General features: G+C 46.9%; 1 protein-coding gene across 1 annotated transcript in view; it reads right to left on the bottom strand.

The window, feature by feature from the left end:
- Nucleotides 1-25,646, bottom strand: part of camsap3 (calmodulin regulated spectrin-associated protein family, member 3) — a 171,177-nt gene extending 145,531 nt beyond the window's left edge. The window contains exon 1 of the mRNA XM_080216729.1: nt 25,257-25,646. Within this exon, the coding sequence (XP_080072855.1) occupies nt 25,257-25,386 (130 nt within the window). The 5' untranslated portion in view covers nt 25,387-25,646. The remainder of the gene's footprint in view (nt 1-25,256) is intronic.
- Nucleotides 25,647-26,277: the final 631 nt, after the last annotated feature.

The raw sequence follows: 26,277 nt of genomic DNA on the forward strand, positions 1-26,277 counted from the left end.
GCAATTTGGCATGGCCAATCCACCAAACCTGCACATCTTTTGGACTGTGGGAAGAAACTGGAGCACCCGGAGGAAAGCCACACACAGACACGGGGACAATGTGCAAACTCCACACAGACACTGACCCAAGGCCAGAATCGAACTTGGGTCCCTGGCGCCGTGAGGGGTCCTTGTGCCATTCTTTGAAGTGGTACCCAGGGACCTTTCACATCTATTGGAGGGGGCTCATTGGAGCTTGGATTTCACCTAGAAAGACAGCACTTCTGACAGTGTAGCACTCCCTCAGTCCCACAGTGGAACGTCAGCCTCAGTTCGGTGAAGAAGTCTCTGGAGCGTGATGGGGACAGTGCCATCGGCCACAACAACGTTTTCCACAATTAAAGATGCTAAATAAACATAGGCTGCTTTTCTACTCTGAAGTACAAAGCGTAAACTGCTTAGTCATAGCTCCAAACAAACTCCAAAAGCTTCTAACCTCATACTATCGAGTCCTTTAAGAGCCGTTCACACAAGCCTGATCTTGGCACACCAACAGTACTTCATTCCCTCCATGCTCCACCCCCACTCCGAGCGAGGATCACACAAATCCAAACATACCACTGGACAAGTTTGACCAACAAGAATCTCCGAATATCTTTTGATGGTCAATTTTTTTTTGGTTTTGATATTCCAACAGCTGGAGTGGGGCTCGAACCCACAACCTTCTGACTCTGAAGCGAGAGCTCTACCCACTAAGCCACAGCTGACAACAGGTGCAGGTGCCTTTCAAAAATTTACCTCACCACAAACCGAGGTGAAGATGCAACACGTATGAGATTGCGGTTAGTCAGTCAATTTGGGGGAAGTGATTAAGAAGCTAGTGGTTTCAAAACAGGCCACAACTTTCTAAAGGAACTTTGCCACAATCACTCAACTTCTCAAAAATAACTTAGCACGCCTTTAAATCTTAGTGCTCACCTGAGAGCACTCATTTGGGGATGGCCTGGTGGTTAGCACTGCTGCCTCACTGCGCCAGGGAACTGGGTTCAATTCCCAATTTGGGTCACGTTCTCCCCATGTCTGCGTGGGTTTCCTCCTGGTGCTCCAGTTTCCTCCCACAGTCCACAAGACGTGTTTGTTAGGTGCGTTGGCCGTGCCAAATTCTCTGTGTACCCAAACAGGTGCCGGAGTGTGGCGACATGGGAATTTTCACAGTAACTTCATTGCAGTGTTAAGCCCACTTGTGACACTAATAAATAAACTTTAAACCTTTCCCAAAGGGAACTCAGGGAAAGGGCAGTGGGGAGAATTAATAAGATATTTGACCAAAACAGTCAGTAATCTCAAAGTGAACTTAGCTCCCAATGGAGGTAGCAGTCATCAGCTTCTTAGGAAGCTGTGTCCCAGAGAGAAGCCTTCCAAAGAGACAGAAGCAAACTACTAACTCTCATCTTATCCTGGTCTTCCGAGTGGGGTCCTCATGGGAAAATAAGTCTAAATACGCGTGGGACGGCACAGTGGCAAACACTGCTGCCTCACAGCACCAGGGACCTGGGTTTGATTTGAGTTTGCACGTTCCACTTAGATCTTTCCACTTCGAAAATTGGCTAACGAGTGACGTATCGCAGGGGTCAGTTCTTGGCCCACAATAGTTCACTATTTACACTAATGACCTGGAAAAAAAAGAACATGTTCTCCCTGTGTCTGCATGGGTTTCCTCCCACAGTCTAAAGGTGTGTAGGCTAGGTGGATTGGCCATGTTAAATTGCCCCTTAGTGCCCAAAGATGTCTAGATTCAAATGGATTGGCCACGCTAAATGTGTGGGGTTACAAGGTTAGAGGTTTTGTTGGGGGGTATGATGCTATATCAGAGAGATAGTACAGACTTGATGGGCCCAATGGCCATTTTTGCACTGCAGGGATTCTAAAGTAAGGCCCAAAAGGAAGGTTAAGATAAAAGGGCCAAAAAGAGAGTTGGGTTTAACAGTCCTGTAAATCACTGGCAGATCAGACGGTGAGTCATTGATAACTTCCATTTACAATTCCTTACACGTGAATAAGAAGTGTGGGCCCCACCATCTAGTTGGCTCAGCCTTAAAGAGGCAGCGTTGCTGCTGTGGCTGCAAAACAAAAGATGGAGGGAAGATTTGACGAGAGACGTACAAGATTCTGACAGTCAGAGGCAAAGCTGCTCCTAATTGCTGATTTTTAAAAAAAATTCATTTGTGGGACATGGGTGTCGCTGGCTGGCCAGTATTTATAGCCCATCCCTAATCCATCATAGAATCCCTACAGCGCAGGCGGCCATTCAGCCCATCGAGTCTGCACTGACCACAATCCCACCCAGGCCCGATCCCCACAATCCCTCATATTTACCCTAGTAGTCCGCCTGACACTAGGGTCAATTTAGCATGGCCAATCAACCTAACCCACACATGGAGAATGGGAGGAAACTGGAGCACCCAGAGGAAACCCACGCAGACACGGGGAGAATGTGCAAACTCCACACAGACAGTGACCCGAGGCTGGAATTGAATCCGGGTCCCTGGCGCTGAGAGACAGCAGCGCTAACCACTGTGCTACCCATTGCTGTGGCTCTGGAGTCACACATAGGCCAGGCCAGGTAAGGACGGCAGATTTCCTTCCCTAAAGGATACTTTAGTGAACCAGATGGGTCTCTATGACAAACTGATGGGAGTTATGGTGAGACAGAGGCTAGCTTTCAATCCTAGATTTTGAACTCCTGCCCCCAGAAGAGCCTCTGCATTACTAGCCCAGTGACATTAACATTAAGCCATCATATTCCTCCAAAAGTCCACCTGAGGTTCACGATTAAAGGGCTGATTTCATAGAACCAGAATTCCTACCAGTGCAGAAGGGAGCCGTTCAGCCCATTGACTCTGCACCAACCCTTAGCCTCAGATTACCCCAAAACTCCATGTATTTACTAGGCTAATCACCCTCACCTATGTATGTTTGGACACTCAGGGGCAATTTAGCATGGACAATCCACCTAACTTGTATACCTCTGATTGTCAGAGGAAACAGGGGAGAACGTGCAAACTCCACACAGCCACCCAAGGCTGGAATCGAACCCGGATCCCTGGCGCGGTGAGGCAGCAGCGATAACCACTGCGCCACCGTGCCGCTCACCCACTCCTCTCTGAAAGGAGGAAGCATCTTCACTGCGATGCCTTTCATGGATGAGTAACAGCCTTTTGACCCCTGAACCTCAACACATAACCAGGTCATGTCACATCTGCCTGGGATTGTTAGGTGACATGGTGGTTAGCACTGCTGTCTCACAGCGCCAGGGACCTGGGTTCGATTCCCGAGCTTGGGTCACTGTCTATGTGGAGTCTGTACATTCTCCCCATGCCTGCACGGGTTTCCTCCGGGTGCTCCCGTTCCCTCCAAAGCTGTGCAGGTTAGGGAGATTGGCCATGTTAAATTGCTCCTTAGGTGTCCCAAGATGTGTACATTAGGGGTATTAGCAGGGTAAACATTTGGGGTTATGGGAACAGGCCTGGATGCGATTTCCCCCACAGTATCAGGTGGATTACGTGAGGTTACAAGGATAGGGCCTGGGTAGGATTGTTGTCGGTGCAGACCCGATGGGCCGAATGGTCTCCTCCTGTATTGTAGGAATTTTATGAAACCAAAACGCAATGGCAGGCAAACAGACAGCTAAGAAAAGGCAGTGGAAAAGTTACTGGCGTTCTCATTACAGCAACCAAATGCCACGCTGATTCCCAACTCTGCCTGGGAGTATTCCTGTAGTTCTCATGTTCTATTTCATTCCCCTTTGCAAATTATAAGCAGAACTTGCAGTCATCATTAATCTGTGACATGATACACTGTGTACCCGCACAGTGGGCTGTCTTAATCAGGATGTACAAACAAGCAGCACCTGCTGTGTCCTTTCCCATATTATTGCAGGGGTTGAGCAAAGGTTGAGAGGGGAGGGGGTGGGGAACCAGGGACAAAATGGCCTCCTTCAGGCTTCGCTTGCTTGGCCACCTTCTTGGCTAGGAAGCAGTGACTGATGGGTTGTCAACTGCGATTGGATGTAATCCATCACGTGACCTGCCAGGCATCAACTGCCCCATCCCTAACTCCATCATTGGCCATTCCAACATCTTACCAAAAAGAAATCTTAATTTTACTGGGACGCTATTCCAGTACATCCCACGTTCTCTCTGGCCTGTGAACAGGTCATTATTTTGGCTTGGGACATGAGGAATAAACTTGCACCCTCTTCTCCAATTCTCCACATCACCCAGCGAGGGCTCGCTGAGCAATCCTGTGGCACAATCTCCAGCGGAACTCAGTCATCCTGTCAGACGGACATTTTTACTTTCAGAAAGGCAGCATTAAAGAGGGACAACTTGGGCAGAGCAGGAGCCCATACCAAGCTGTGATACAACCAGAAAGAATGCTTTCTATGGTGCATCTGTAAAAATTGGTGACAGTTGTAGCTGACATACCAAATTTCCTTAGTTTCCTGAGAAAGTAGAGGTGTTGGTGGGGCTTTGTTAACTAGCGTGTCGATGTGGAGGGGGGGGGGGGGGGGTAAAAATCAGGCCAGGTTGTTGATCACATCTAAAAACTTGAAGCTCTCGACCCTTTCTCTACTTCATCCCCTTGGCTGGGAAGCACTGACTCTTGGGTCGTCAACTGTGATTGGAGCCATCTTGCCCCCTCTTCACCCCCACCTCCAAGACTCCCAGTGGGGGCTCATTGGGCAAACCCGTGGCACGATTTCCAGAGAAACTCAGCCATCGTGTCTCTTGCCAGTCAGACGGACATTTTCACATTCAGAAAGGCAGTGTGAAAGAGGGACAACTTACCTTCAAGGATGGAGTCTGGGGCTCAGGTGACTTCTGACACATGCATAGACATAAATCGCTTAAAACGCAACCTATTTACTCACGTAAGCACGATAGCCCCTTCCTTTCAATTCAAGAGGCTTAAGGACACAGCACAGTGGTTAGCCCTACTGCCTCACAGCGTGAGGGACACGGGTTCAATTTCCAGCTCAGGTCACTCTCTGTGCAGCCTTGATGTGGAGATGCCGGTGTTGGATTGGCATAAAACACAGTTAGAAGTCTCACAACACCAGGTTAAAGTCCAACAGGTTTACTTGGTAGCAAACGCCAGAACTCCCCACTCATCTGACGAAGGTGCAGAGTCCGCACATGCTTCCCGTGTCTGGGTTTCCTCCAGGTGCTCCGGTTTCCTCCCACAGTCCAAAAGACGTGCAGGTTAGGTATATTGGCCATGCTAAATTCTCCCTCAGTGCACCCGAACAGTAGGATATTATTTTGCCCCTCAGTCCTGCTCCACCATTCAACAAGACCATGGTCTGTGTTTCCTGTTCCACATTCCCATCCACCCCCGACAACCTTCGATTCCCTCGCCTAACAGGACTATCCACCTCCGCCTTAAAAAACATTCAATAACCTCCATCTTCACTGGTTTCTGAGGCACAGAGTTAGGATGGCACAGTGGTTAGCTCTGCTGCCTCACTGCACCAGGGACCTGGGTTTGATTCCCAGCTCGGGTCACTGTCCACACAGTCTGCACATTCTCCCCGTGTCTGCGTGGGTTTCCTACAAATGCTACAGTTTCCTCCCACAATATGAAAGACATGCGGGTTAGGTGCATTGCTAAATTCACCCTCAGTGAAGTAAAGTTTATCTGTCACAAGTAAGGCTTACATTAACACTGCAATGAAGTTACTGTGAAATTCCCGTGCACCTGAACAGGGACTGGAGTGGGGCGACTAGGGGATTTCCACAGTAACTTCATCACAGTGTTAATCTAAGCCTACTCGTGACACGAATAAATAAACTTAAAGCAGGAGGCAGTACCTTGAGAAATTTCTGTCACGTCCCCAGTCGGAGGGACCGTTCACCCTGCTGAATTTAAGATGAAGGAGTCACCAGCAGGAACACGGAACCAAAACTACAAAACACAGCAGAACTCTGGCAGAGGCTGGAGATTATTCCGGGAACAGGACCCACGGCCTCGATCCAGAATTTACCCGGAATTCTGTACATCTGTCCAAAACAACTGTGAGAATCTCTCACAAAGACAAAACTTTCATTATCCACCGAGAATCTCTCTCCCGAGTGATGAGCCATGGTATCACAAGGAGAAAATGTTGTTTCATTAGTGGAGAAGTTCATTGCCACAGACTCCATCCAAAGGACTCTAGTTTCTTTCAACACAAAATAAAAAGGGTTGTTCCACACCGTTGGAAAGTCTCGGAGCACACACTTCCCACTCAGTCTAAAACAATTGAGTGATGGCATCTCCCAATCTCCGCCACAGATAAAACGGCATTTGTGGGTTTTCTTTGGCGTAGACAAGACCACAAGGTATAGCAGCTGAATTAGGCCACTCGGCCCATCGAGTCTGCTCCGCCATTCAATCATGGCTGGTATTTTCCTCATCCCCATTCTCCTGCCTTTTCCCCAGAACCCCCAACCCCCTTATTAATCAAGGATCTGTCTCTGTCTTAATGACCTGGCCTCCACAGCCTTCTGCAGCAAAGAGTTCCACAGATTCACCACACTCTGGCTGAAGAAATTTCTCCTCATCTCATGTCAAGGATCATCCATCGAGTCTGAACAGAATCCCTACAATGCAGGAGGCCATTCGGCCCATTCTGTCAGTGTCAACAACAATCCCACCCAAGCCCTATCCCCATGAATTTACTCTACCAAATCGGCAATTCGGCATGGATAATCCACCAAACCTGCACATCTTTGGACAGTGGGAAGAAACTGGAGCACCCCGGAGGTGACCCACGCAGATACGGGAAGAACCTGTAATCTCCACACAGACAGGCCAGGATTGAACCCGGGTCCCTGGCGGCGTGAGGCAGCAGTGCTAACCACTGTGCCACCCAATATTCCTCCACTACCTTCCTCTCAATTCACCACCTTTAAATCCGCTGAAACACTTTGACCCTGGCTCGGCACTGGGCCCAGCTCCCAGAGGCTGTGTGTTCCCGCGACGCTACCCCAATCATTGTGTTGAATAAATAGCACCCAACTGCAAAATAAATATTGGCTGCAGCCACTGTCAGCTATTTTCCCTTTGCTTTACAGGAGCAACCTTGACTGGAACAAGCCTCCAGGTCACTAGCATAATGGTCTGGTTAATCATTTAATTGTGCAGCCTTCAATAGCAGCCATCATGAACTGCTCTAACTATAAGCTCAACTCAATGAATTCTTACCTCAGTCGAACACTACAACAGGGAGGCCATTTTGCCCCCTTTGCTTGAACAACCATTCGTGGGATCTGGGCATCTCTGGCAAGGCCACATTTGTTGCTATTCCAATTGTCCTTGAACCAAGTGCTTTGCACATTTCAGGAGGTCAGTTAAGAGTCAACCACATCGCTGTGGCTCTGGAGTCACTTGTAGGCCAGACCGGGTAAGGACGGCAGATTTCCTTCCCTAAAAAGGGAATTAGTGAACCAGACGGGTTAACAGTTTACAGTGCCACACTCCCCCGGCACTGCACTGGGAACTCAGAGGCTCTAAGTTTATTTATTAGTGTCACAACTAGGCTTACATTAACACTGCAAATGAACTTAGTGAAAATCCCCTGGTCGCCACACCGCAGCGCCTGTTTGGGTACACCGAGGGAGAACTTAGCACGGCCAATGCACCTAACCAGTCTTTTGGACTGTGGAAGGAAACCCACTCAGACATGGGGAGAACATGCAGAGACAGTGACCCCCAGCCAGAAAAATCGAATCTGGGTCCTTGGCGCTGTTTGGCAGCAGTGCTAAACACTGTGCCGCCCATACGTCAACGGATGCTGTTGCCATCATTGTGGGGACTTCCATTCAAATCCAGATTTATTCACCAAACACGAACCCCACCAGCTGCTGTGGGCCCAGTGACGTTGCTATGAAGCCATCCTCCACATTCAGACAGCGCAATAGCCCATTTCCCCTTTCTAGACACACACACACACACACACACACACACACACACCATAAATTCTCCTGACCAGTCACACCGGTGGGATTCTCCAGTCCCGCAGCAAAGGGAGATTAGGCCGAGTGTCAAATTCTCCATCCTCGCTTGCGGTGGGGTGCGAACGACGGGCCAATTCCAGCCACTATTCCCCTCGGGTTTGCCTGTTCCACAATCAGGGTTTAAGAAAAAAGGTCTCCTGAATTCGCAATCGTATTTATTAGTAGGCAGCGCAGGATTTGATGAACATGGATAGAAACCAGAAGATTGGTTGGATTTAATCTCAATGAAATTCCTACTCAGTTTAGCTTGAATGTGATCTAATTTCTTTCCCCCCCCCAAATCCTTCAGGGACTGGTTCACGAATAAATGCAAGAGTTCCCAGCAGAAATAAATGTGCCACGCAGACTGGCAGTTGTGACAGCTGTAACTTGATGCGCAGTAAGAGAGAGGACAAAAAAAATGTTACAATCAAGACATTCAGAACCTCCGAGAAGCGTTAGGAAAACAAACCATTTTGTTGTGAATGTGACTAACTGCCTCTTCCCCTCTGCCCTCCCGAAGCTGAGAGTTCAAAACGGGATTTCCAATATCCACTGGTGGCTCGGTGGTTAGCGCTACTGCCTCACAGCGAGGGGGGACCAGGGTTCGAATCCTGGCACGGGTTACTGTCTGTGTGGAGTCTGTATGTTCTCCCCATGTTTGCATGGGTTTCCTCCCAGTTTGAAAGACGTGCTGGTTGGGGGCGCATTGGCCGTGCTAAATTCTCCCTCAAACAGGCGCCCGAATGTGGCGACTAGGGGATTTTCACAGCAACTTCATTGCACTGTTAATGCAAGCCTCCTCACGCCATCAACAAACAAACAAACCGTATCCCTGAAGGCAACAATCTCAACCTACAATCGCTCCATTACCTCACTGGAGGGAGGAAATCATACATAAGGAAGAGAAGAGAATTAATGTAAAGAACACCTTGCATTTATATAGCACCTCAGGACATTGCTATAAAGCTGATGGCCGATACCCAATCGTGGCAATTGTTATAAAAAGGAGGAAACACGACGAACAACTGGCGCACAGCAAGCTCCCACAAAAAGCGATCAGGCAACGACCACTGCTTTTTAACAAAGTTAGCCCAGGAATAAATTTTAGCCAGAACACTGGAGAGAGCTCAGGATAAAGGCAAAATGCTGCAGATAATGGAATTTGAAACGAAGAAAATTTGCAGGACAGTGGGTAGCACTGCTGCCTCAAAGCACCAGGGACTGTGATTTGTCACATGTGTTAGTACACAGAGAAAAGTATTGTTTCTTGTGCACTATACAGACAAAGCATACCGTTCATAGAGAAGGAAATGAGAGGGTGCAGAATGTAGTGTCACAGTCACAGCTCAGGAGTGGATAAAGATCAACTTAATGTGAGGTAGGTCCATTCAAAAGTCTGAAGGCAGCAGGGAAGAAGCTGTTTGGGAGTTGGTTGGTATTGGGCAGGACGGTGGCATGATGGTTAGCACTTCTGTCTCACAGCGCCAGTGATTCCTGGCTTGGGTCACTGTCTGCGTGGAGTTTGCATGTTCTCTCCATGTCTGCGTGGGTTTCCTCCGATTTCCTTCCACAATCAGAAGATGTGCGGGTTAGCTGGACTGGCCATGCTAAATTGTGCCTTGGTGTCGGGTGAATGGCTAGGGTAAATGCATGGGCCCTGGGTGGGATTGCAGTCAGTGCAGACTCGATGGACAGAGTGGCCTCCTTTTGTACTGTAGGATTCTATACGTGTCCTCTGACTTCTGTATCTTTATCCCGATGGAAAAAGGTAAAAAGAGAGTATGTCCAGGTTCAATTCTTGGGTCGGTCTGTGTAGAGTTTGCACACGTGCAAGTTAGGTGGATTGGCCATGTTAAATTGACTCTTAGTGTTTGGGGGAATAGCAGGGTAAGTATGTGGGGTTACGGGGGTAGGGCCTGGGTGCAGGCTCGATGGGCCAAATGGCTGCCTCCTGCACTGTAAGATTTTATTTCTGTGAAAACGCTGGAAAATTTCAGCGGGTCTGACAGCAGTAAGCCAATATTGAGAGCCAAGAGCTCTGATGGAGGGTCATCCAGACTTGAAACGTTGGCTCGATTCTCTCCCCACAGGTGCTGCCGGGCCAGCTGAGATTTCCCAGAATTTTGTTACTGGAGAGAACTTCCCTGTTCTCCTCTGAAATCGTGCCAGGAGATCTTTGATATCTGCCAAACAAGGAATTTGAACAATGGTCTTTGGCTGTCTGGAAGCAGCCACTGTAAAGAGACGTACACCGCGGTCATTGGTACACATCCCATCGCAACAGGGAATCCAGCGATTCTCCCAAGGGAGATTCGTCAAGGAAAGCGCAAAGTTAAAAACCAACAGGAACACCGAGCAGATTTTTAAACCAGCGACATGGCACAGCTGTCAAACCACACCACAGAGTGACAAGTAACACTTAACCAGGTCAAGTTGAAAAGGTCAAGAACTGACAACTCCACTCAGACTGAGAAATGACAGTAATTAATTCTGACGGGTAACTGGAGTCCAATGAAGATGCCAATTCCAAATCACAGCACATCAGGGGGTCTATAATTGTCCACTGCATCTCCATGTGGCACAGCAGAAGGTGACTTATTATCTAAACGGGGAGAGGCTCCAAGCTGCTCCGGTGCAGAGGGATCTGGGAGTCCTCGTTCATGAGTCACAGAAAACTAGCACGCACGTATAGCAGATAAGGAAAAGTGAATGGAATATTGGCATTTTTAGCTAAAGGAATAGAATATAAAAGGTAAGGAAGTATTGTTGCAACTATACAGGGCATTGGTGAGGCTGCATCTGGAGTATTGTGCAGAGTTTTGGTCCCCTTATTTCAGTAAAGATGTCATGCGCAGTTCAGAGGAGGTTCACTAGATTGATTCCCGAGATGAGGGGTTTGTTGTTACGAAGAGAGATTGAACAGTTTAGGCCATTCGATCATGCCCGATATGCTCCTCATCCCCATTTTCCTGCCTTTTCCTCATAACCCTTCAACCCATTACCAATTAAAACAAAATCGGTCCAACTCCTCCTTCAATTTACTCACTGTCCCAGGATCCATCACACTTTGGGGTAGAAATTCCACAGATTCACAACCCTTTGAGAATTAGTTTCCCCTCAACTCGGTTTTAAATTTATTGCCCCTTATCCTATGACCTTGACCCAAAATGTCCCACAAGAGGAAGCATCTGCCCCATGTCTACTTTATCCAGACCTTTTATCATCTTGTATACCTCAATTTGATCTCCCCTCATTCTAAATTCCAGAGACTACAAGTCTAAACTCTTCATACGACAAACCCCTCATCTCTGGAATCAATCCAGCGAACCTCCTCCAGTGAGCTGCCTCCAATGCCACTACATCGTTCCTCGAATAAAGGGGACCAAAACTTAAACTCCCTGACAAACTCTCGCTCACAATGCTGCCCAAGTGGATAACTCCCAACTAATCTCCCATCAGGGACTAAGCTGTCATCTCCAAGTCACAGCAAATCACCAGAGGGGGTGGTCTCCAATTGTCCGCTGCACCTCCAGGCCAAGAGAAATTGTGACATCAGTACAGTTTCCTGATCACAAGGTGAAAATGTACACATTGGCACACAGCTGCCAAAACCTGGGCCACTTTTCCAGTTCAGGATTGCTCAAATGAATCAAGTTGGAAACAGCGAGAAAGAAAGATTTGTATCAAGAGTTGCAATGCTTACAGGACCAAATCATGACAATTTGGATGTTACTATGGCTACACCATCCTTCCAAGGCCAGATAGAAATAAACAGAGAAAAATGCCAAGAGATTAAATACAGGGTACAACATTGCGAATGAATCACAAAGTTACAGTAGCCCTTTGGAAGGTCACAGAGCTGACACATTCAGGATCGTTGTGGATCTGGTGGTGCCTGACACATTGCACGTAGCCATACCGAGATAACAGGAAGCAGGAAACCCTGAACGCTCAGGTGGACATCCTGGGTGTGTGGGCCACTGTCGAGCCAATCGGTTTCTCTCTCCCTCCCTTTTCTGAGGTTTAACAAACAGCCTGGGGCTTTCAATGTGAATCATTTATAACTTCCACACATGGTGCACCGGCAGGCTGTGCTGTGTTAAACACGATGTATGTGCTAGCTTCTGCCCACGTCGCAGCATCTGTCGGGAACCGCAAGGGAGGACTCAGGATAGAAGACGGATTTATTCCAATGCCAAAAAGGAGGTTAATTGTCAAGTTCACATTGCTCTTTCCCCCCTCAGTATCATTCAATTGTTCAGCGCGTGATTACAAGTCTGTTTATCTTTGATGCTCACTGAACTTGATTGGTTAAGCCTGGGTGAAGATTCAGAGGAGAGTCTGTTTACCTTTCATGCTCACTGTGCTCGATTAATTCAGCCTAATAAAGATTCAGTAAGCTCTTTTGTTCCTGCACTTTTGATTTCTTTTCCTGAAATCATTATCTTCCAATAGGGTGGCAGCAATTTTCTAATCCTGGGTTTAGAATGAATGAATAAGCCACAATTCTGAGGTCATGGAATCTCTACACAGCAGGAGGCGGCCATTTGGCCCATTGAGTCTGCACTGATTCTCCACAGAGCAGCTTACTCAGGCCCATCCCCATAAGCCCATGCATTTACAGACACCGAACTTGCACATCTTTGGACACCAAACTGTATTCAGCACTTGATTATGAGTCTGTTTGCCTTTGATGCTCACTGTGCTCGACTGGTTAAGCCTGGGTGAAGATTCAGAGGAAAGTACCAAAACCACAGAGGGAGCCGAAAGCTGAGAGAAGCACAGAGGAGACATCTTGAGGGATTGCAAATGAGATTCCTATATTCACCATCTCGGCTTAGATCCAAGGCCCCCTCTCTCTCTCTCTAAAAGGTGGGTTAGAAATCACAAGACTGATGGGTTGCCAACTCAGGTTGAATATATTCCTGATGCATCACGTGACCTCCTACTTCCACTTACCCTGCCCCCATTGGCTATCCACCATGTCAGTGTAACATACCCACATTCCGCCAGTTAAATACACAAGATGTTCGTTGAAGGTCACACAGCCTCCCAAACTGTGTCCAATATTCTTCTGGTTAGTAAACAAGAGCAAAGACTGTTTAACAAACAAAACCTCGCTTTTTCTATTATAAAAAATATGGTTTTTCTAATGGGTCACTTGGAACAGTGCCCTGGAGATCTGTCTGTAACGGCAGAGACTAACCCTGGGGGGAACTTGTCCCGAGATGGTCACAAAGAAAGGAGATGTCCCAGACTCACAAGGAAAGCGCAGGTTCAGGTCTTTGGAAGAGGATAAGGAAAAGCAGCATAGACGAAAAGGCCAAACAGCAGGGCGGCAGAGTGGTTAGCACTGCTGCCTCACAGCGCCAGGGACCCGGGTTCAATTCCGGCCTCGGACGACTGTGCAGAGTTTGCACGTTCTCCCCATGTCTGTGTGGGTTTCCTCCACATGCTCTTGTTTCCTCCCACCGTCCAAAGATGTGCAGATTATGGGGCAAGGACAGGAGGTGGACCCAAGTAAAGTGCTTTGGAAAGTCGGTGCAGACTTGATGGGCTGAATGGCCTCCTTCTGCACTGCAGGGATTCCGTGACCTCAGAATTGTGTCCTCTTCATTCACTTAAACACAGGATTAGAAAACTGCTACTGCCCGACTGGACAATAATGATTTCAGAATAGAAAAAAGATCAAAAAAGTCCAGAAATGAAAGCAGCTGCATTTATATAGAACCTTTCATGGCTGCAGGATGCCTCCAAAAACTTTACCTCCAATGACATATTTGAAGAATAGTCCATCACCCAGTAGAATTTACAGACCAACCCCTAACCCTGCAATCCAGAAAATAATCAACTGAACCAACTCCTAATACCAACACAAAGGCGCTCGGCAAGTTATTCTGCCATTTCCCATTGAACTCAATGCTGTCAGAGCAGGAAATGAGAACTGGATACAAAAAAAATAACAATTCTGCTTGTAGTCCAGAACAATCAAAAACGCTTCAAACTCAAAGTCCTGCCAAACAGTCCAGACTTCTGAAACAGGGCAAGTTCCAGCCAAACGCAGAGTTGGGATATTCAGGGTTTAATTAGACAGGTCTTTGATCTACAAGGAAGTGAATGGTTCTGGGGACAGGTTAGAAAATGGTGTCATAGCTTCATTGATGTATATAGTCAGAAGTCTTATGACACCAGGTTAAAGTCCAACGGGCTAATTGTGTCACTGCCTGTGCAGAGTCTGCATGTTCTCCCCGTGTCTGCACGGGTTTCCTCAGGATGCTTCAGTTTCTTCCCACAATCCATAAGACGTACTGGTTAGGTGCATTGGCCACGCTAAATTTTCCCTCAGTGTACCTGAACAGGTGCCGGAGCGTGGCGATTAGGGGATTTTCACTTAACTTCGTTGATGTATATAGTAAGAAGTTTTATGTGAAATTCCCCTAGTCGCCACACTCCGGCGCCTGTTCGAGTACACTGAGGGAGAATTTAGCACGGCCAACGCACCCTAACCGGCACGTCTTTTGGACTGTGGGAGGAAACTGGAGCACCCAGAGGAAACCCACGCAGACACGGTGAGAATGTGCAAACTCCACACAGACGGGTGACCCAAGCCAGGAACTGAACCTGGGTCTCCAGCGCTGTGGAGCAGCAGTGCTAACCACTGTGCCGCCCAGCTGGAGGAGATTTCTATAGCAAGGTGGTGAGGGATTTTTGCCAGTGTTCCTAAAGCTGCCAAAAGGTCACTTCACATTTAATATGATTAAAATATGTTGTACAGAAGAAGGAGCGGGAGAGGCAGAGAAAGAAAAAGGCTGAAGGAGGAATGGCGGGGGGTGGGGGGGGCGGGGGGGGAGGCTAATCTTTCCAAAGGGGGAACAATATCTTCAGAATATAAGAATTGCAGTGAATAAATAGGCTGCTATCCCAATACAATGACATGCAAATCAGCATTTCTTTCAAAATCAGGTGTAATATTTTCCTGCTAAAGAAATAAGGATGTCAATTGAACATCGTTCCAATTAAGCACGTCCACTATGATTCTCACCAAATTTTACAGATGCATCATAGAACAGAAGCTTTCTGGGTGTAGAAGACCAGAAGATATAGAAGCAGAATTAGGCCACTCAGCCCATCAAGTGTGCTCCGCCATTCAATCATGGCTGAAAGTAGAACATTACAGCGCAGTACAGGCCCTTCGGCCCTCGATGTTGCGCCGACCAGTGGAACCAATCTAATGACTCTCTAACCTAAACTATTCCAATGTTATCCATATGCCTATCCACTGACCATTTGAACGCCCTTAAAGTTGGCGAGTCCACAACTGCTGCAAGCAGAGCATTCCACGACCTTACTACCCTCCGAGTAAAGAACCTACCTCTGACATCCGTCCTATAATTATCACCCCTTAATTTATAGCTACGTCCCCTCATGTTAGCCATCACCATCCGAGGAAAAAGACTCTCACTGTCCATCCTATCTAACCCTCTGATCATCTTGTATGCCTCAATTAGGTCACCTCTTAACCTTCTTCTCTCAACAAAAATAACCTTAAGTCCCTCAGCCTTTCCTCATAAGACCTTCCCACCATACCAGGCAACATCCTGGTAAACCTCCTCTGCACCCTTTCCAATGCCTCCACATCTTTCTTATAATGCGGCGACCAGAACTGTACACAATACTCCAAGTGCGGCCGCACCAGTTTTGTACAGTTGCAAAATTACCTCACGGCTCTGAAATTCAATCCCTCTACCAATAAAAGCTAACACACCATACGCCTTCTTAACAACCTTATCAACCTGGGTGCCAACTTTCAGGAAGCTATGCACCGAGATCTCTCTGCTCGTCGACACTACCAAGAATCCTTCCATTAGCCCCATATTCTGTAGTCCTGTTACTCTTACCAAAGTGAATCACCTCACACATTTCTGTATTAAACTCCATTTGCCAACTCTCGGCCCAGCTCTGCAGCTTATCTGTGTCCCTCTGCAAACTGTAACATCCATCCTCACTGTCTATAACTCCTCCGACTTTGGTGTCATCAGCAAATTTACTCACCCATCCTTCTACACCCTCATCTAGGTCATTTATAAAAATGACAAACAGCAGTGGCCCCAGAACAGATTCCTGAGGCACACCACTAGTAACTGAACTCCAGGTTGAATATTTCCCATCAACCACCACCCTCTGTCTTCTATCAGCTAGCCTCATTCCTATTCATTTTTGTTTGGTATCGCCGTTTGGTATGGCTTCTGCACTGACCAAGATCGCAAAACAAAACTATAAAAGGGTCATGAACGTAGCACAGTCCCATCGTGCAAACCAGTCTCCCGTCCATTGGCTGTGACCACACTTCTTGCTGCTTCTGAAAAGCACACTGCTGCCTCAAAGCGCCAGGTACCTGAATTTGATTCCCCACTTGGGTCACTGTTTGCACATTCTCTCCGTGTCTGCGTGGGTTTACTCTGGGTGCTCCAGTTTCCTCCCACAGTCCAAAAGACAAGCTGGTTAGGTGCATCGACCGTGCTAAATTCTCCCTCGGTGTAGCTGAACAGGGGCCGGAGTGTGGCAAATAGGGGATTTTCATCATAACCTCATTGCAGTGTTAACGTAAGCTGACTTGTGACACCAATAAAATAAAATATAAAGAAAGCAGCCAGTATAATTAAGGACCCCATGCATTCCAGACATTCTCTCTTTCACCCTCTTCCGTCAGGAAGATACAAAAGTCAAAGGTCACATGACAATTGACTCAAGAACAACTTCTCCCTGCTGCCATCAGACTTTGGACCTATCATAAATTAAACTGATCTTCCTCTACACTCTAGCTATGACTGTAATACTACATTCTACACACTCTCCTTTCCTTCACTATGAACGATATGCTTTGTGTATAGCGCACAAGAGACAATACTTTTCATCACATCCCAACACATGTGACAATAATATAAAATTCATTCACAGCCCAACCAATTCCTCATTCCCAGGTGGGAACTGCTACCATTATTCTCTTATTTACTGCTCAATATACTGGTGGCAAACAATCCAACATTAAATAAAACCAACGTGCTGCAGTTTGCAGACATTCTCGTCAGAGGTACCCTTTTGTTGAAGTTGGTCAGTCAGCGACCGAAGGGAAGACGTCGACATAATATTGGAAAACGACCTCTCGTGTTCCACAGGGGAACAGATTTCCAACACAGAACCAAAGAGAGATGACAGTCGGGGGGAAATGGGGAATGGGCGGGGGAGGCGAAATTTTAAGAGGTGCAGGGATTCCCCAGATCACAAAAAGGTTAGGTTAGGTGCATTGCCCCGAACAATTGCCGGATGTGGCGACTAGGGGATTTTCACACTAACTTCATTGCAGTGTTAATGTAAGCCTTACTTGTGACACTAATAAATACACTTTAAACTTTAACATGAAGAACCTATTTAAAAAGAGTCTGTCTAAAGTAAAAATTTGGAGCTGTGAGATAACAATGTGGCTTTCCCAAACCCAAATTGCCAAGTATCTTGGGTAGAAGGCAGAGTTTGCGTAAATAAAAAAAGACATGCATTGAGTTTGTCAATGGGAAAATAAAAGGACTCAAATCTGACTTTTTTTTAAATAAAAGGATAGTTGGCAATGAAGTCACCTTTACAACGAATTTGAGATTTCAAAACAATATTTCTATTGTTTGTGATAAATATAGTTTCTAATAGCACACATCATCTCAGTTCATAGAATCCCTACAGTGCAGGAAGCCATTCGGCCCATCAAGTCTACACCAACCCTTCAACAGACCCTTCTAGCCAGGCCCCATCACTGTAACTCCACATATTTACCTCACTAATCCCCTAACTCAAACATCCAAGGACACCAAGCAGCAATTTAGTACGGCCAATCCACCAAACTCGCACATTGTTGGACACTAAGGGGTAAATTACTATGGCCAATGCAACTAACCAGCACATCTTTCAGATTGTGGGAGGAAACCCACACAGATACAGGGAGAATGTACAGACCCCACACAGTGATCCAAGGCGGGTATTGAACTCAGGTCCCTGGCACTGCAAGGCAGCAGTGCTCACCACCATGCCACTCTTTTCGAAACAATAACAGTTGCAGCCTCAATGTTTTAACCGTGATGCAGCCACCCCATTCAAACAGGTTTATTTAGAATATGCGCTGGTTTTTAAACGAAAAACCATCAGTTGAAACACTGTATAATGTTTAGCCTTTTACCTCCATAATAAAAATACAACTCTTACATTTCTTGATTCAAGGCTTTTTCACATTGTGATCCAAGTAGAAAAGGAACAAAGTATTAAAAAAATTTCATTTGGTTCCAGACACACAGGCTGCAGACTCTGGGTGCGGGATTCTCCAGGCTCTGGGTGCAGATTTTCCAGTCGCGTTCTCCCCAAGGCCAGAAAATCCCACCCCAGGTCAACGGACCTCTGCATGTTCCATGTCCGACCCATTATAATTCCTGTGGCAAGTAGGACATGAAAATTCCACCCTGGGTCTCGATGGAAGTTGGGCCCAGCGATGGGGAGGTGGTCAATAGGCCTGAGTCACAGCAACTCCAGATCCCTCACAGGGTGGTAGGGACAAGGCAACAGAAGGACGCTGGCCCTTCCAGCTCGAGCTGTTTATAGAAATCCTGTGGTGATTGAGCCTTCAAAAGGCTCAATCTGCAGAGGGAGAGTCACCGCAGTAAGCAAAGCGGCTGACTGCTTCCCCTCGATACAAACTGTCTGACGTGACTGCACAAGAAAGCTGAGATTTAGCACAATCTGTGGACAGGCAAAAAGAAAATTAAGAAAGGGGAACGATCGGTGATGCTAAATTCTCCCTCGGTGTACCCAAACAGGCCCCCCCCCCCCCCCGAGTGTGGTGACTAGGGGATTTTCACAGTAACTTCATTGCAGCGTTAACGTAAGCCTAGTTTTGACACTAATCAATAAATTAAACTAAAAACAGACTTCTACACCCAGAGTCTTTCCGGGAACTGATCGCAGCCACGAGAGGGTGAGAATCTGTAAATAAATGAGTCGTGTTTTCCCTAAATTGGTGAAAGAACGTCTTTATAAAAATTCCCAATTCAAGCACAAAATGCGTCACGTGGACAGAAACGTGTGTCATGAGTGGACAAACTTGTAGATGTTGAAGAGTGGCCAGAAAAGGAGCTGTAAGTTGCTCCAGAACGTATATCACGTTCTGTACAGTTAGGAGGAGCAAGGCCACTTTGTTCTGAATCATTCAGCCTGTAAAGCGATAGCAAACATGGGCATTCCTCAACTGAACTACTCTAACCACCCCCAACCTCCAACCCAATCAAGGCCTTATTGTCTTCAACAAAGAACAGATTCGTCTACACACTGAAGGTCACACGTTTATCGAGTGCTTTTCACAACCTCAGGATGCTTCGAGACATTTTAACGAACAATTGAGTACCCCTCGGAAGTGCGAGCGCTGACAGTGTGGGGAAGGTGTTGGCCAAATCTGGGGCACAGCAAGATCCCCCAAGCAAAGTGCAGATCTTTCCGTTTGGTGTGCGGCTGGTTGAGGAACGCTGGAAAGATCGCCCCTGCTCTTCCAAGAGAGACAAAGAGGGCCAGGGGATCGGTTAGTTGGTGGCACGTTCCAGACTTCAAACCCCTCACACGCTCCACATCCACCCTCTGATCGACACAAAACAAAAACCCATGACCCGATATTGACGGAGCAGAGAATTTCTTCCCAAATGTCCTGAAGCATCACAGTCAGATTCCCAGGTCACTGCCACAATGCTGTCAGTGGGAGCTTGCTGTGCACATATTGGTTGCTATAGAAACATTCCAGTGCAGAAACAGACCATTTAGCCCATCGTATCTGCATCAACTCTCTGACAGAGCATCCCACCCAGACCCCAACCCCAGATATTTACCCAGCTAATCTCCCTAACCGATACATCTTGGGACACTAAGGGGCAATTTAGCATGGCCAATCCACCAAACCAATACATCTTTGGACTGTGGCAGGAAACCTGAGCACCCAGAGGAAACCCACGCGGTGTAAATTTGTGGGATTATGAGGGTTGGGTGTGGGTGGGATTGTGGTCGGTGCAGACCCAATGGGCCAAATGGCCTCTTTCTGTACTGTATGGATTCAACGATTCAATGAAACGGAGTCTGTAAGTGCAGGCGGTTTTAGTTTAGGCAGGCATCACAATCGGTACAGGCTCGGAGGGCCAATTCCTGTGCTGTACTTTTCTTTGTAAAACGTCTTGTACTATCAAGCCCAGTTGTGCAAAACCTCCCACTTGCTCTCTGGAAACATGAGCACAAACAGAACCAACTGTCTTTGCTAATGTATTACATTGCGTTTGCCTGCCTCTTAACTCTGCAGATAAGAGACAGACACAGCTCTGCTGGGATTGGACCTCACTGTAATCTAATCTGAGATGTTCACCAACACTGAGGAGTGTGACCTGACTCAGGCCCGACAGGAAAATAGGAGCCGTCGTCCTGGGCTGAGACCAGAATGGAACAGTGAAAGGAGCAGAGGATTGCAAGGTGGGGAAGGAAGCACAAAGCAACACATGAACTTGGCAATTTGAGGACAGAGGGTGCAGAGACAAATCAAAAAATGCTAGGAACATTTTCAGGTCAGATCTTAAACTGCATAGACATAGAAGCCCTACAGTGCAAAAGGAGGCCAATCTGCCCATCGAGTCTGCATCAACAACAATCCCACCCAGGCCCCAAAGCATGGCCAATCAACCTAACTCATCTTTGGAGCGTGGGAGGAAACCTACCCAGACCTTCAAGACACACAACAATGCAGAATCGCCAAGCAGAAACCAATAGCCAAGTTCCGCACACATGTGGACAGCCTCAACCAGGATCTTGGGTTCATGTCACACTATCTGTAACCCTCATGACTTGCCTGGACTTACAAAATCTCACTTAACTGTCCTGGCTGGAGACAATTCACATCTCTTTAACTTGTGCTTAACCCTCTCTCCACTCACATTGTCTGTACCTATAAAGACTTGATTACCTATAAAAACTCGCATTCCAACCATTATCTTGAAATTGAGTTTGTGTCTGTATATGCCCTGTTTGTGAACCCAACTCACACTCACCTGATGAAGGGGTAATGCTCCAAAAGCTTGTGCTACCAAAATAAACCTGTGGACTTTAACCTGGTGCTGAGAGACTTCTTACTGTGCCTACTCAGTCCAAGGCCAGCAACTCTGCACCATGACTCCCTATCCCTCTAACTCCACATTTACCCCACTAATCCCCCTAACCTAGACTTCTTTGGACACCAAGGGGCAATTTAGCATGAGAATCTACCCAACGAACATATATAGAATAGAATTCCTACATTGCAGGTGGAGGCCATTTGGCCCATCAGGCCTGTACCAACTCTGTCAGAGCATCCCACCCAGGCCCTACCCCCATATTTACCCTATTAATCCCCCTGATGCTAAGGAGCAATGTAGCATGGCCAATCCACTTAACCCACACATTTTTGTTGTGTGGAAGGAAACCGGAGCACTCTAAAGAAACCCACGCAGACACGGTGGCAAACTCCAGCCAGTCACCCAAGGCCGGAATGGAACCTGGGTCCCTGGTACTGTGAGGCAACAGTGCTAACCACTGTGCCACTACTGAGTGAGACCAGACCATGCCACACTTCTGACTGTTTTTCCACAAGGATGAATTTGACTCAATTGCGTCTATTTTCTGCATCCAAGTCAATGTAAACACAGAATCCGTGTTTATCTGAGAACGATATTAAAACTTCCAATAAGGGATCTTCAAGGCCCTCCAGCCCAAATGGTTGACACATATTTAAAGGCCCAACTCAAAACAGTGATGAAATTAAAACACTAAAAATAAAATCAAGGTCATGGTCTGGAGGCAAAACATATACAGCAGGATGGGTTGTCTGGTCAAAAACAGCCTTTCCTTTGAACCATACGCTTCCTACATTGTGACCCTGCCACCTCCCCCCTTACACCACTGAGTGGTTATAGCATTAACAGGTCCAGTTCCCTGCCTCTCAGTTCCTGGTAAGCATTTGCAGCTGATTAGATTCAAACACCACATCAGCTTCAAGGAACTTTCAAGCATGAAATGCTACTGAGATCGCCTGCAATCAAATCCACTGCAAAACCAAGCCTCGACTCAGACAGGATTGGTTAAAAAAAAAAATCCTCCCTCACGTGTACATGTGGCACAAGCCTAGTCAACGCTAAAATATTGACAATCACCTCTTGTACACGATCCACGGCCAAGACAAGTACCCACTTCCTCCTTAATGCAAAGTTTATTTATCAGCTGCAGTGCCGTTGCATTGTCAGAGGTGCCAATTCACAGATGGGATGTTATTTCTTTTTAAGATGGGGATCCATCTTTCCCAAGGGCCTGGCCCGCTTGCTAATGAGGGGAAATCCCTCTGAAAAAAAAAAGTGGCCAAAATGCTGCCTTTCATTCTCAAATAAAAAACCTAGTTCTCCTTTTAAGATGACATTTGCCACTATCACACTGGACTCCTTTCACGCAATGGATGTCTCGGGTATTGCAGAAGAGAAACACCAATATACTGGATTGTAAAGCAAACCATCATTTGTTGGCTATACTCAGAATAAATGTGGTGAGACCACATTTTGAGTGTTGTGAGCAATTTTGGGCCCCGTATCCGAGGAAGGTCGTGCTGGCCTTAGACAGGGTCCAGAGGAGGTTCACGAGAATGAGCCCTGGAATGATAAGCTTTACCTATGAGGAGTGTTTGAGGACTCTGGGTGTGTGCTGGGTAGAATTTAGAAGGTTGAGTGGGGGGGGGGGGGGGCGGAAATCTCACTGAAACTTAGAGAATACTGAAAGGCCCGGATAGAATGGACGTGGGGAAGACATTTCCATTAGTAGCAGAGTCTAGAATCCAAGGGCACAGCCTCAGGGGTAAAGGGACAAATCTTTAAAACCAAATTTCTTCAGCCAGAATGTAGTGAATCTGTGGAATGCATTGCCGCAGAAGACTGTGGAGTCCAGGTCATCAAGTGCATTTAAGACAAAGATAGACAAGTTCTCAATTGGTAAGGGGATCAAAAATTACAGGTAGCACAGTGGTTAGCACTGCTGCCTCATAGCTCCAGGACCCAGGTTCGATTCCCAGCTTGGGTCATGTCTGCATGGATTTCCTCTGCATGCTCTGGTTTCCTCCCACAGTCCAAAGATGTGCAGATCAGGTTGGTTGGCCATGCTAAATTGTCCCATAGTATCCCAGGATGCGTAAATTAGAGTTAGTGAGGAGGTGGGGTTAGATTGTTCTTGGTGCAGACTCGATGGGTCGAATGGTCTCTTTCTGCACAGGAGAATGGGGGTCAGAATCATATCAGCCACGATCGAATGGTGGAGCAGACTCGATGGGCCAAATGGTCTAATTCTGCTCCTTTGTCTTATGATCTAAGATAATACACAAAGCAGGCCATGACTATAGCTTGTTCCTGGAACCATACACAAGAGTATTAGGCCTCAAGCCTGTTCTGCTAGTTTGAAACATGGTCGATCAGCAATTTTGACCACAAATCTGCTACAACAACAACGCAAATCCGCAACATTGACAATGTTTTAGCCAAAACCCCCACCCTCCCAGCCACAAGGACTGAGTGTCAGCTGAAAACTGAATCGACCTATGCTGTGCAGGTTGGAGAGGGTGAAAGACAAGATAGCCGGGAATGATCACTGGCAGCCATGCAATGCAGAGGGTCCATGGTCAACTGTAAACTTCGCCCAGTCTCACACTTATCTGTACTGAGATATACGACAAGTAATCGACCCCCAACCCCAACACCGCCCCCCCCAATCTCTCAGCACGTTTTATCCCACAGTGAAACCTGGAACATCATACAAAACCCTACAGTGCAGAAAGAGGCCATTTGGCCCATCAGGTCTACACTGACTACAATCTCACCCAAGCCCTCTCCCCGTAACATCATATATTACCCCCCCAAACCCCACACACACACACACAAAACAAAAATTGCTCTAAGCTGCACATCTTTGGACACTAAGGGACAATTTAGCACGGCCAATCCACCTAACCTGGAGGAAACCCACACAGACACAGGCAGAACATTGACTCCACACTGACTGCACCCAAGCCAGGAACCAAACCCAAGCCTCTGGAGCTGAGAGGCAGCAGTGCTCACCACTATGACATTAAAAAAAAACTTAAAACAAGCAGCACTTGGAGAGGGTGAGGGCAAGTCGACCTCCAGTTTCTTGTTACACAATTAACTTGAGTCATGATCAAAGTACAATTGTGTGTGTGTGTGTTTTTTTCTCCCAAAAAAATAAACAACAGTAATCAGGCAGGGTAGAAATAGCTAAGGGTTGGGCCCAGAACAGTTAAAAAGGGGGTTAAAATAAAACGTCCTAGAGGATCCCCACAAAAACCCCCTCGGGATTGGGAAAGGGGGTGGGATTATGATAGGCTGTCGATTTCACTATTGAAACTAACCGCACACCCCCCACCCACCCCCTCTACCTCTCTGCAATTTCAACACTGTCCTTTTAAACCAGGGAAAAAAACAGGGGGGGAAAAGGGGAGAGAGAGAGAACTGGCACTGTTGATAAGGAATCAAAATAAATCCTTCTCTCTCCTTCCCACATAAACACGGCCATTTCATTTAACAGGGCAGGGGAGACAGAGAGACACACACACACATTATATACAGAAACCCAATTCAGGAATTAATTAAACTGGTTAAGAGGATTAAGAATAATGACTCAATGCCCCCTCCCTCCTCTGAATGCATTAGATCAATAATGCAGATTGCACTGAGGCAGAGATAGACATTACAATTAGTGTTGTTTTTGCGTTAAAGCTAGCCATCCAAACCTCAACATAAAAAAAAACACATTTATCTGGACTAATTCTCAACACACAATGGGCCATAAATCAAGCAGTTGGGAGTCTAGCAGTGAACTGAAGCTTTTTTTAAATTAACTGAATAAGGGGGGAGAAAAATTCGTCTTTTTTTTGTGGAGGGGTGGAAGAGGATTAAAGATTGGGTTTGTATATGCTATTCTCAGCTGCCAGTTCAGGGACTGCAGGACAGGTTCAATGTCTGCTCTTTTTGTGTGTGTGTGTGTGTTATAACAAGACCATCTTCCGGTTGCGCATTACAACAGCCTCACACAATATAATCAGGAGGGAGAGAAATCTCCCCCTTCTGTCAAGACAGGCTCCCACTCTACCTGATCCGTAGGATTTGGCTACCAGCCAGGACAAGCTCCCCGCGATCTTGGCTCGGCTAATGTCGTACTGGTCCAAAGGCTTGATCTCCGGTACAAGAAAAGTCTTCCTCATTTCATCCACATCTACCATAGCAGGAGGACACAGGCGGCCATCCGCAGTGTCGGTGCAAGCCACAGTCAAAGCGAGAAAGAGAATTGGATTCTTTTCTTTTCTCCACCAACACCAACACCACTTCTCTCCTGAGCTCCCTTTCGCCCACTTGGAGTTGCAGAGCAATATTTGGGTAGAGAGCTCGAATTTCCTTCTCTCTCTCCCCCACTGTGCTGCCGAACCTCCTCCCTCTGTCTCTGTCTCCAGCAGCCAGGTACTGCGCTGACTCACTCACACTGGAGGCTGGGCTGTTCCCCCGACACTCGTCATTTTTCACTGCTTTCAGGTGGTGATGTTTCGTTCGTTCACTCACAGCAGCACCACCTAGAGGGAACCTTCCCTACAACCCCAGCCCATACAGCCCTCTTCTCTCCCCCTTCCCCCCAGTTGTGCCCCCCTCATTCAGAATCAGAGTCTTGAACTCTCCAGATCAATGACCCCACTCCCCCCGTGAGACGATGGTACCTTGACCATATTAACCTGCCCCCACCCCACATTGTGTGTGGAAGCTGGAATTTTCTGTGTGAACTCACAATGTCCAGATTCCAAACGAGAAATTAAATCCAGTCATCATCACATGGCTGTATGTGGGAGTTTGCTGGGTGTAAACTGGCTGTCTGCACTGACGACAAATCAAAAGTATATTACAGATTTTTCCAGCGCTTTTCTGTTTTTGTGTCAAAAGTTATTAATTGGCTGCTAAATGCTTTGGGAATGGTGTGATATTTGATTTGATTTATTATTGTCACATGTGAATTAGCAGACAGTGAAAAGTGTTGTTTCTTATGCGCTATACAAAGTATACCATTCATAGAGTACAGAGGGGAGAAGGAAAGGAGAAGGTGCAGAATGTAGTGTTACAATCTGATT

The sequence above is a fragment of the Carcharhinus amblyrhynchos genome, chromosome 33 (genome assembly GCF_965287045.1).
Source record: "Carcharhinus amblyrhynchos chromosome 33, sCarAmb.v2.hapA, whole genome shotgun sequence".
Lineage (NCBI taxonomy): Eukaryota > Metazoa > Chordata > Chondrichthyes > Carcharhiniformes > Carcharhinidae > Carcharhinus > Carcharhinus amblyrhynchos.